General features: G+C 44.5%; 1 protein-coding gene across 2 annotated transcripts in view; it reads left to right on the forward strand.

Annotated features, from left to right (window-relative positions):
* rlf (RLF zinc finger) overlaps positions 1–6,602 on the forward strand; it is a 49,777-nt gene extending 43,175 nt beyond the window's left edge. For both annotated transcript variants that reach the window (XM_055656583.1, XM_055656584.1), the window contains exon 8: positions 515–6,602. In XM_055656583.1, the coding sequence (XP_055512558.1) occupies positions 515–6,271 (5,757 nt within the window). In that variant the 3' untranslated portion in view covers positions 6,272–6,602. The remainder of the gene's footprint in view (positions 1–514) is intronic.
* The last annotated feature ends 6,001 nt before the right edge of the window (positions 6,603–12,603 follow it).

Consider the following 12,603-nt stretch of genomic DNA (forward strand, 5'->3'; position numbering starts at 1 on the left):
CCTTGGTTTGAATATAATAAACAACCATAATAATTGCCATAAAATTGAAAAAGCCCGTAATGATATCATGCCACTTGCAGTTAAGTCGGCTTGCAATCGCTAAATCCATTTTGATGGAACTCTGAGTTGGAAAGGAGTAATTACTCTTTCCAGCGGATGGATATTTATCACACGTCAGCGTGTTCTGTTTAAAACAAACGATCACATTTATTTTCTGTAGGGGAGATGCTTTGAACCTTTTTCTCATGTTGTAAATTCTACCCCTTTTTTCCATGCTGCATGCATCAGTAGTTTGCGTGAGGTTGTAAGTGTCTGAGGTGGAGGGGTGCAGCAATTGACCTGCTTATTAATGTTCTTCCCCCATCTCCATATGATGCACTCGTTTGTACCTCCTTGCGCAATAATGTCACAACTTTTTTTTAATTGAAGTAACGTGAGGAGATCCTAACGCGGTATACATTTATTCAGCAAAGGTAAATCAAACTTAACCCTTTCTCCCCTGTTTGCTTCACAGGCAGAAGGAGCTGGTCTCCCAATCTCAATTGAACTTTGTGTTGGAGCTCTTCGTATTCCGTCTAATGAAAACGCAGAGATGAAGATTTCCATTTGTAAAACCATCGCCTGCTTGATGCCGGATGATCTTGAAGTGAGACGTGCTTGTCAACTCACTCAGTTCCTTCTGGAACCCACAGTGGATGCATACCATGAGGTGGAACGGCTGTACAAGCAACCTGACCAAAAATACGATGAGGAGAACGGCCCTATTCCCAACTCGTTACACTGTGAGCTGTTGTTGGCTTTGAAAGCCCACTGGCCTTTTGATCCAGAGTTTTGGGATTGGAAAACTCTAAAGCGTCATTGCCGCGGGCATTTGGGTGACAAGGCTGATGCCATTTCAGAAGATGAACTCAGCGAAAACGAGCTGGATGGTAATGAGCTCTTTGATCAAATGAGTAGAATACCAGACACAATAAACGATGGAAGGGATAAGGATGGAGATGCGGGCAAAAAGAAAGAGAAGGTGATGTCTGAACGATATTATAGGTGGCTTCAAAATATGTTCTTCTGCGTGTTGTGCAAGAAAGATTATGTTGTGGCTAGAATGGTACATCATGCTAAGACGCATGTCAGAGATGGGATATTTTCTTGCCCTGTTTGTGCAAAAAAGTTTAAGAGAAAGGAACAGTTTACGCCACATGTAAAGGAACACATTAAAAAGCCCAAGAGAGAGAAAAAACAGAAGAAGAAATTAGTAAAATCTTTGCTTCCTGGAATGAACGTGAATGCTAAGCACTTGGATGATATGAAAGTTTCGGTTAAAAAAGAGATTGAGGAAAACGACTACATAATCTTCAGCGGAGCGGACTCTGTGGACGAAGATCAAGGCGATGTGTCGAAGACTGAGGTGGATGACGCTGTAGTGACACCGTGGACGGAAAGTTATCCGTGTCCGGGAACGGCATGCTCGAGATCTTTCAAATACTACAAGAACCTCACTGCCCATTTGAAGAATGATCACTTGGACAATGATGAGAATGTAAAGCACTTCCTTGAAATGAATAACAGGAAGGCACTCTGTAAATACTGCCGACGCCATTTTGTCAGTGATTACCATCTGAAAGCCCATTTAAAGGTCCACTCTGGCTTGCAACCGTATATTTGCATTCAAATGGACTGCAACGCCAGCTTCCAGGCCTTTGCGGATCTGGTGAAGCACAGAAAGCAACACAAGGAATTCCTATCCAAGTGCACGTTCAAAGGCTGCAACAAGGTTTTCAGCGGATCGTGCTTACTCTACCACCACGAAGCCCAGCATTACAGGGAAGCGGCCTACTCGTGCAATTTGTCGGGCTGCAAGAAATTCTATTTTTCCAAAAGCGAATTCCAAACTCATCTGCAAACGCATGGCTTGACGAGTCTGGAAGAATTTGAGGCCAGGCTTCTGAAAAAAGGAAGCGGCGACTCCTCGGAGGATGTGACGGAAGACGACTCTCAGCTCGTGACCGGAGAGGAGAAGCCTTGTCCTGTGGTTAGCAACGTTGCAGAAAATGCAACTGAGAAACCATTACAGAGTTGCAGCTATTCTCTGCCGCAAGGAACGATAAAAAGGGAAAAGGAGTATAGTCCAGATGATTCTTATTGCCCCGCAAGGCTGGATACGGACAGGGCTGATTCAGCCAGCAAGGGTAAACCTGCATATCCTAACCTCCGGGGTGTTTATTCAGAAAACTTGCTTGTGCCGTTAGAAAAGCTGGCATCCTTTAAAGAGTTGAGTGACATTGAGGACATGATGAAGGCTGCCACACTTCACCCTGAAATCAACAGGAGCTTAGCCAAGCACAAAATCACCACTAATGTTGCAGATAGCTTGCCAGCTTTCAATAGGTTTGCTTGTGGTATCGTTGGCTGCAGCATGGAGTATGCCTTGGCAAAGGACCTGAAGAAACACATTAGGGCAGCACATTCAAATTATTATAAAGGAAAGAAGATTGATAAACACAGCAGAAGTGTTCTGAAAGGTTCTGCTGCAAGTCAAGACAGGGATAAAGCTGAGATGGGAGAGCAAGCCTTATCAACGCAGCTGTTGTCATTGCAGGGGCAAGAAGGACAGTTAGGTGCACCCATTGATGCACTTCGCAAAAACAAAAGTGTGTTACACAAAGCGCAAAGAATTAAGAGGCCCAAGAATAACAGGAATGCCAAATGGCCCGCTATCTTTAAGGGCGATAAGTTTGTCTGCTCTCGATGCTTCAAGGAGTTTACGAACCCCAAGTCACTCGGTGGCCACCTTGCTCGCAAAATAAAATGCCCTTTACTGGCTGAGAATAGCACAGAGGCTAATGCAGTTGTGCAGGCTAATGCAGTTGTGCAGGCTAATGCAGTTGTGCAGGCTAATGCAGTTGTGCAGGCTAATGCAGTTGAGCAGGCTAATGCAGTTGTGCAGCCTAATGCAGTTGTGCAGCCTAATGCAGTTGTGCAGCCTAATGCAGTTGAGCAGCCTAATGCAGTTGAACAGCCTAATGCAGTTGAGCAGCCTAACGAAGGCGAGCCACCAAGCCAGTCCGTTAACATTCCTGAGGTTCCAACTCTCGAGGAACTCGTAAGGGCTCTGCAGAAGCTGCAGCTGAATAAATCTGAAGCCGTTGTGGGCAAAGTGACGGTGTGTGCCTCTGCTTTAACTTCACCCCTGATGGAGCCTGGGCTGACCTCCACCAGTGCCGCTTCCATGTCCACACCTTTAGATAATGTTTCCCAACCACAGCCACACTCTCGTGAGCTCTTCCAACTCGATTCATCGAAAGAGGACTCGGGGGTCATTAAGCCATTTGTTTGCGACAATGACGGATGTGCCTTTAAGGCGATGACCAAAGATGGCCTCATTAACCATTACGTTAAAACTCACAAGTACCCCAAGGACAAGGTCCTCAAGTTAAGCCGCTTTCAACTCAGGTTTGCCCCATTCAAATGCCACATCTGCCTAAGAACATTTACGAGAAAAACAAATCTCAGAACTCATTACAAACAAATGCATAGGTTCAGTAAAGAGGACATGCAGAAAGGAAAGTTCTCGTATATAAACTGTGTTTCTGTTCCTGGCAATAGAAACCCTCAGCTGATTGTGCCAAATATATTAATTAAAACTGAGAATGAGAGTCCCCTCCGCACTGAAGAGATATTGTGCGGTGCTCCCAATGTCACTGAAAGGTTGGGTTTGTCTGAAGACGCTGAGCCAATTAAAACAGAAAAGGATTCCCTTTATCCAATGACCGTTCCTTACCAGACTGAAGACTGTAATTTATTTGGAGATGATGAGCATGTACAACTTGGCACAGTGGGCGGTAGCTGGCGCCAGCCTGGCAGTGATTCGGAGAACACGATGAATGAGTCTTTCACGACAGAGGTTGAATGTTCTGAATCTGCAGAATCGTTAAAATCCGAGGAGCTGCATCTGAACGGCAGCGTGGAGTCTGGCGGCTTGATGCCGGACAGCGCGGACGAGTCCGAATCCAAGGAAGAGGGTCGGGGGAGCCGAAGAGTTGGTGCTAAAACCAACCTGTGCTACATGTTGAACAAGTATCACAAACCTTATCACTGCATTCACAAGGGCTGCACTGCGGCTTTCACCGGCCAGCCTAACCTGATCCGACACTACCAGACGGTTCACCAGTACAACCGGGAGCAAATGAGTCTGGAGGAAGATCAAGGAAATGCCAAGAAAGACAATACCAAAGTCAAGAAAATCTTCAAGTGCAAGTTTGAGGGTTGCACCAAGCGCTTCCAGTATCCTCGCGTGCTTTTGAGGCACTACAGTGAAATCCACAAGCTCGCCGGGGGTGAGTCGGGGAAGTTTGCTTGCAATCAGGCGGATTGTCTCTCCCCTTTTAACATGTACGGCAACCTCAGACGGCAGGCTGCCGAGTTACAGTTCAAGTGCAGCATAGACGGCTGCAGCCGTAACTACACGATCCGTTCCAGCTACCTGCGACATGTCCAAAGACAGCACAAAGCCCATTACAAGTCAATACTACTGAGGCCGCGGAAAAACTCCAAATATGACCGCAAGTCTAATTTGGAAAGATGCAACCTGGAATGTCTGGCTGGAGGTGCCAATGGATCCAGTTCGTCTGTTAAGCCTGAGATGAAGCTGTTTAAGCAGGAGCAACTCACGGATGAAGACAGTTCCAGCTCCGTGCCACTGCGTCCAACTAATTTGGGTCGAATCAGCGGAGAGAATCTCTCGGACGAGGAAAGCTGCGATTCCGAGTCTGAGGTCGACTCTAATTTTGAAATTTACAAGGCGAACCTCGACTCGTTTGGTTCAGCCCTGAAGCAGGAGTCTGACTTTGAAAGCCATCAGCACGGCGGGCATCTCACAGGCAAGGCTTGCAACAGGAAAAGAAAATTGGCAGCGGCTTTAAAGAGGAGTCTCGCGGACGATCATTCGGACAACTCGAATGACTCGTCGGCGGTGCAGGACGGGGACTGTGGGAGGAGTGGATCCTCCCTGGTTTACTGCGGTTCCTCAGTGGACGAGTACGATAAGGAATTGAGGAAATTGGGCAAGTGTCGTGATTTTTTGTTGAAGAGCGCCGACTGTGGGCTTGCGATGTGCAAGATTGAGATTTTGAGGGATCAGTTTCCGTGCATGGTAGACAACTGCCAAACCGTGGTCCTGAGCCGGCGCAGCGTGATGAGACACTACAAGATCCTCCACAAAATGAGCGCCAAGTACATTGAGCAGAATTTTAATACACTCCTAATGTGCAAGAAATATTCCGATCCATCCCGCGAGAAAAAGGATCCCGATTCTCCGTTTCCCAAAAAAGCCCACTCAGAGCAAGTGGACGATGGTCCAGGCTGCAGTGTTCTGCGGCAACAAAACGGGGAAACGCCGCTGAAAACCGAGTTCAAAATTGAGCCCGAGCAGATTGGGCCAGGGCAGCAGTTGCAGAACTGCAGCGTGGCGCACGGGAACGGCGCCTTTCCCGGCGGTGGGAACGCCCTGTTTCCTGGGAAGTCCGTGAGCAGCAGCCTGGCTCTGGGGATGGCAGGCAGGGGTCCGGGCTTCAAGGAAAACGATGCCAACCGGGCCTTCCTCCCGAAGAACGGAGGAGTCATTGCAAATATGGTGAAGAAAAGTGGCACCCAAAATGGCTCCGTCTTCACCAAGTTGAAGCAGCCTCTGAAAAGGAAATCTGAAATGGAAATTCAGTCGCAGAGAATGGACTCTGCGTATTTGTCGCAGGGCTCCTTCTTTGGCAGCAAGGAGAACCAACAGAACCAGAGTCCTCCGCAAAAACCATTTGACCTGACCACCTATAAACCTCTCGGCTTCGAGGCCTCGTTTCTGAAGTTCATTCAAGAAAGTGAAGACGCTGAGAACGACGTGGATGAAACGTGGCATTGGGAACCACCAAAACGATGCAAACAATTTGATTCGCCCCAGAGGGAGTCAGCAGTGGACACTGGCCCGACAGATTCGACAGTGGAAAACTGTAAAGGGTGCAGTGCAGACTGTGACAAAAACAACACTGCTGTGCATGACAGTTTTGCAGCAATCCAGCCTCTAATTTCACAAGGGTCAACTCCTTCTTTGGAGAACTTACGAACGATATTGGATAAGGCGTTGACAGACTGTGGAGATCTTGCCTTAAAGCAGCTTCATTTTCTTCGGCCTGTTGTGGTCCTGGAAAGGTCGGAGTTTTCCACTCCCCTCCTAGAACTGTTTCCAACAAAAAAGAGTGATGAACTGTGTGTGGGAAGTTCATAGGACTATTTGTATCAATTTTGCAAACTTAAAATCACCATACTGTAAAACTATGTAGAGATAAAAGCAGTGCTGCAGAGAATAAAAAGTGAATACGCCTGGGGCTTCCATTTGGGAAACGAAACCTTGGTTTGTTCTGGTTTTGTGCATGATTGTGTGTGTGTATACGAACGAGTATTAGGGTACTTATCGGGGGTTAGTAGTTGGCACTAAGAACTTGAATGTGCACATACATACTGGTGCTTTTCTGTAATATATTGTACACTACATCTCCTTTATGTATGGGTTTTGAGATAGTACACTGTCAATTAAATGGCAATTTTTCACAAAAAAACATTGTACTGATGGGTTTTTACTACAAGTCACATTGTATCGATGCTTTTGGAAAAACAGATTGGTCACCTTATTCATTTTTGGGATCAAAGAAATCTTGACAGTTATCAATTTTTATTTTTTTTAAAGCTACTTTTACTGTAGTGGGACTTTGGCGAACCCAGACGTTTTTTCTTGAAATATTCTTGCAATCGTATAAGAAATCTTCAAACTGGAATGTAAGAAAGCTACAAATTGGAACAAACACGGCGGCTGATTTTAATTTTTGATGAGCTTCACTTTTACCGTGACCATCCACAAGTTGACTGAAATGTTATTTAAAATGGGCTCAAGTTTTTTTTGTTTTTCTTTCTCTGCTGTAAGTGGAATTCTCCCTTTTTTATAACTTACTACTGTGTAGCAATTTTGTTCTGAAGTTAGCTTTTGTTTTAAAAAAGGACCAAATTGATCACTGCAGTATTTTCCTCTGTACATTTTACATATTCTACCCTCGTAATATAGATTTTAACATGAAAGGTAGTGATCTCGTGAAGAAAATTAATTTGGTGTGTATGTATTTGGAGGTGGTGAAATAGCAAGAGATGACCTTCTGTTTAAGATATTTTGAAGTAATGTGTTACTTATTTAACATGCAGTTTTTGCTAAGAAATTTCAAAATGTCTGAATAAACCTAGAACATTTTTGCCAGTAAACTATACTACCTTTCAAGTCAGGTTTATTAGTGACACTTGGTGATGAACACGGAATGAATGATCATAGCATAACAAACTTAAATGGTTCCTTGGAAGCACCGGAAATTTCTAAGATAGACACAAAAAGCTGGAGTAACTTAGCGGCTCAGGCAGTATCAGGCAGCTTTAAAACCGAGATGAGAAGAACCTTTTTCACACAGAGAGTGGTGAATCTCTGGAACTCTCTGCCGCAGAGGGTAGTCGAGGCCAGTTCATTGGCTATATTTAAGAGGGAGTTAGATGTGGCCCTTGTGGCTAAAGAGATCAGAGGGTATGGAGAGAAGGCAGGTACGGGATACTGAGTTGGATGATCAGCCATGATCATATTGAATGGCGGTGCAGGCTCGAAGGGCCGAATGGCCTACTCCTGCACCTAATTTCTATGTTTCTATCTCTGGGGAAAAGGAATACGTGATGTTGAGACCCTTCTTTGGGTCTCTCTTTGGTTTAAACCAGCATCTGCAGTTCCTTCCTACACATGAAATTACTAAGTATGTAATCAAGTTTGATATTTGATACATTAATTTAGAACAGTCCATGTCAATCCATAGATTTTTCAATGGAGGTGTTGAAATATTCCATGGTAGGTTAAACTTGTGAACCCTTGAATCAAATGCCATTAATTGGATTTAACTTGGTCGTATTTAGAATCACATTGAACTGTCTGTCTTGTGATTTTTAAGGATAGTGAAATCTATTGTTGTATTCCCTGTGGGCAGAGGTATTCCCTCAGAGAATGCAAAACGTGTTTGCTAGTAACAGTGGGGATTTTAGAAGCTCTTGAGATACCCTCGTTTCTTTATAACAGCATGATATATTCTGGGTTGTAGTGTTAGAAATATTAAGAGGCTCTTAGTCCAAGATTTATGGCCCATCATTAACTAAAATTACTGGCCAGTCTATGCATTGGCTTGGAATGGTAGGGACATTTATTATGAGCAGATTTAAAAAAACATTTTTTTAGTCTCAATGATTTTAAAATCATTTTAAAATGATTCAATAGTCGGCATAATAGGGATTTCAAGCTTGCTTCCAGCCTGGGCCTGTAGGAAATGTAATCTTAATTTATATAATTAAGATTAAAGCCTAATTAAGTCTGAAGAAGGGTCCTGGCCCAAAATGTCACCTATGCATATTCTCCTGGGATGCTGTCTGACCCGCTGATTCACTCTGGCACTTTGTGTCTATCTTCAGCCCATCTTGTCCTGTTTTTTCCTCATTGAACCATTTTAGCATTGTGACCTTGATGGTGAATTTACACTCTCCTGATGCATGGAACTGTAGGCAGTAATCCAGCATTTCTTGGTCGGTTTTGAAAGCATACCCACTGGAACTACAGACTTTGATTTCAAGTAACCAAATAAACATGTGGCTGAAATTGGAACTGCAGCCTAGCAGAATTGAGTGCTTACGGTGTGGCTGGTAACCAAAGATTCCTGAAAAACATCAGTAAGAAAGATTTTGTTTAAGAAAGAACTGCAGATGCTGGCACTATTGAAGGTAGACAGAAAATGCTGGAGAAATTCAGCGGGTGAGGCAGCATCTATGGAGAGAAGGAATAGGTAATGTTCGGGGTCGAGATCCTTCTTCAAGTTGCCAATTCCTTGTGGCTGGGGTGACTGCATCATCTTGGAGATAAAAGGCACTCACATCCTCTCATTCTGGCTGTTATAATGTACTCGGGACTGTTCTGACATGTACTTGGGCAGCCCTAATGTTTAGATATATTAGATTTCCACAGCCTGAGAAAGCAAATCTGGCACAGAAAAGAAACAGCTAAATTATTGATCCATGAACTGCAGATACTGGTTTACAGTAAGAAAAGACACCAAGTTCTGGATTAACAGCGGGTCAGGCAGCAACTCTGGAGAACATGGATGTTTTTAGTCAGTAGCCTTCTTCAGACCAAAATCCAATGAATTTTTGAGTTGCTACCAACCTGGATACTGAAGATCGACACACAGTGCTGGAGTAACTCAGTGGGTCAGGCAGCATTTCTGGAGTAAAAGGATGGATGACGTGTCAGGTCAAGACTCTTCAGACACATCTGAAGAAGGATCCCGTCCCGAAACAGCGCCCATCCTTTTTCTCCAAGAGGCTGCCTGAACCACTGAGTTACTCCAGCACTTTGCATCTATCTTTGGTATAAACCAGCACCTGCAATTCTTTGTTTCAACAACCTGGCTACCCAGGTCTATGCAGTAAATCTAATGGAAAATGGATTTGTAAGTGTCAAAAGCATAACCTGAGTGCTTGCTTTGTGGGTTGTAGAAAACCTGCATGTGTATTTCATCTCCATCGACCTACAATGTGCTAACATTGGGGTTGCTGCCAAGCTGAAGTCAATGTTCTTATTTCACTTCAACGTGCTCAGCCAAAGACAACTCTGGCAACACATTTCTGGCACAAACCTTCTGGCTAGATTTAGAATATAACTCTCTGGTGCAAAGAGTTGCAAAGAATCCTGTCCCTTGAAGAAGAACAACTCTGATATCATCATCTTAAAAGGCAGCTCTTTTCCTATAACTATGCTCACTAGTTTTAGGTGCTGTATGCCAACTATGTCGTAATCTATACTCATGATCACTGAATTACACTTAAACAATAATATCTGACGTCCAGCCTATTAATTTCAATAGACAGTAGGTGCAGGAGTAGGCCATTCGGCCCTTCGAGCCAGCACCGCCATTCAATATGATCATAGCTGATCATCCCCAATCAGTACCCCGTTCCTGCCTTCTCCCCATATCCCCTGACTCCGCTATTTTTAAGAGCCCCATCTAGCTCTCTCTTGAAAGAATCCAGAGAACTGGCCTCCAATACCCTTGAGAATTACTACTTTCAGTACAATCATCTTACATTCGTTCAAATTCCAATGACTTTCAATCTTTTAATACATCGGCGTCTTTATTACATAGAGTTCTTTATCCCAGATATCAACCAAGTGGTCTTCTGCACTGTCTTCAATATGACTACATCGTTAAGTTTAGTTTGAGAAACAGCATGGAAACGGCCCCTTGAATCACCGAGTCCACACTGACCAACGATCATCACCCCTACACAACGTCTATGTTGTCCCATGTTTGCATCCTACACACTGAGGGCAATTTACAGAAGCCAATTAACCTACAACCCTGTGCTTTGGAATGTGGGAGGAAACCGGAGCACCTGGAGAAAACCCACACGGTCACAGGGAGAATGTACAAAACTGCGCAGACAGCTGTTGAGCCAGTATGCCACCCTTAAATATGGAGACCACAACTGTGTTCTTAATAGTACGCTATACAGTTGCATCAAATCTCTTTTCTACTCCATAACCTTTGTAATAAAATCCAACATCCCAATGGCATTTTAATTTTGTGCTGTATGTCATAATCTTTGGTGTTTCAAAGCCAGCCCTTTGAATTTGTTGGAAAGACCAAGCAGAATGCCTGTAGAGGCTGATATATGGGTTGCACCTGTTGTTTTGTGCAGTAAGATTTGGGAAGGTCTTTAGTGAAGGCCATCAGTTCAGTTTTGCTCCATAGATGCTGCCTCGCCTGCTGAGTTTCTCCAGCATTTTTGTCTACCTTCGATGTTCCAGCATCTGCAGTTCCGTAAGCACTTCAGTTTCAGTCCAGTTTAGTTTATTGTCACGTGTGCCGAGGTACAGTGAAATGTTTTTGTTGTGTGCTAACCAGATAACGGAGCACCCACATGAAACCCACGCTGTCCCAGGGAGAACATGCAAACTCCGCACAGACAGCATGTTGTCTACCAGCTGTGCCACCCTATAGTTAATAAATTTTATTTGGTCGAAGACACACCAGGAGACAAGAACTGAGGAACTCCAGCCAGAATCTAAACTCCCATGAATATAAATTACAGTCTAATTTATATTGTTAACATTTCAGTGTGTATTTACATGGGGCACTTTGAACCACATGTTACATATTCATGAGCTTCATGAGATACTTGGCAAAAGTAAAGGAACACATCGGATAAGTGAGAATGAGCCGCCTGGTCTCAGCTTTGAACCGGGTTCAATGTGTCAGTCACAGGAGAACAGTTATCTCTAGAACCATGAAGGCCAGGAATGCTGATAAGGACGGGAACAAAAGCTGAATAGCTGGGATCGACGTGTGAATTACTAACCAGCTACGTACTCTGCTACAGTCCCTGCATCAAACCTGCATACAAAGTGAAGATAGACACAAAACGCTGCAGTAACTCAGCGGGACAGGCAAAGCAATGGGGGGTCGGTAACCTGACAAATAGTCATGCACATATCCCAATGATTTGCATGTAAAATACCTTGTGGAGACAAGGAACTGCAGGCAGACAGACACAAAGAGCTGGAGTAACTCAGCAGGTCAGACAACATCTCTGGATAAAATGAAGAGGTGGCGTTTCGGGGCGAGACCCTCAAGACTTTAGATGCTGGTTTACAAAAAAAGACACAATGCTGGAGTAACTCAGCGGGTCAGGCGGCATTGCTGGGGGACATGGATGAGTGATGTTTGGGGTCAGCATTACGGTTATCTGCCTGGCTTGCTGAATTACTCCAGCACTTTGTGTCTTCTTTTGTAAACCAGCATCTGCAGTTCCTTTTGTCTCAATGCTTCTGGCTGCCTGTTCCACATAACCTTTTCTTTTAAAAGAGTATCAAAGGAAAATGATGTCAGGCTTGAAAATACCCAGGGTTACACAGAAAAGCTGGAGAAACTCAGCGGGTGCAGCAGCATCTATGGAGCGAAGGAAATAGGCAACGTTTCGGGCCGAAACCCTTCTTCAGACAAAATACCCAGTGCTTCCTGGGAGGGGAGTTTGTAACTCTTGTAGCTCTTGAGATAAGAAATTCCTCCTCCCCTCTCTGTTTTAAACAGGTGACCCTTCCTTGTATCCTGACACTGCTCCCATCACCACTCACTCTCTCACCAGGAGCAACAGCCTTGAACTTTCGAGCTGCTGAAGCCGCTCAGAATATTGTACACTTCCAAGAAATCCAACTCTTCTTGGCCGACCGCCATACTTTGTATGTTCTCTGCAAGGGCCACGGATGAGATCTATTGGCTAGACACGTGGTCCAGGACAAGGGGTCACAGCTTAAGGATAAGGGGGAAATCCTTTAAAACCGAGATGAGAAGAACTTTTTTCACACAGAGAGTGGTGAATCTCTGGAACTCTCTGCCACAGAGGGTAGTCGAGGCTAGTTCATTGGTTATATTTAAGAGGGAGTTAGATGTGGCCCTTGTGGCTAAGGGGATCAGAGGGTATGGAGAGAAGGCAGGT

This window comes from Leucoraja erinacea, chromosome 26 (genome assembly GCF_028641065.1).
Source record: "Leucoraja erinacea ecotype New England chromosome 26, Leri_hhj_1, whole genome shotgun sequence".
Classification (NCBI taxonomy): Eukaryota; Metazoa; Chordata; class Chondrichthyes; order Rajiformes; family Rajidae; genus Leucoraja; species Leucoraja erinaceus.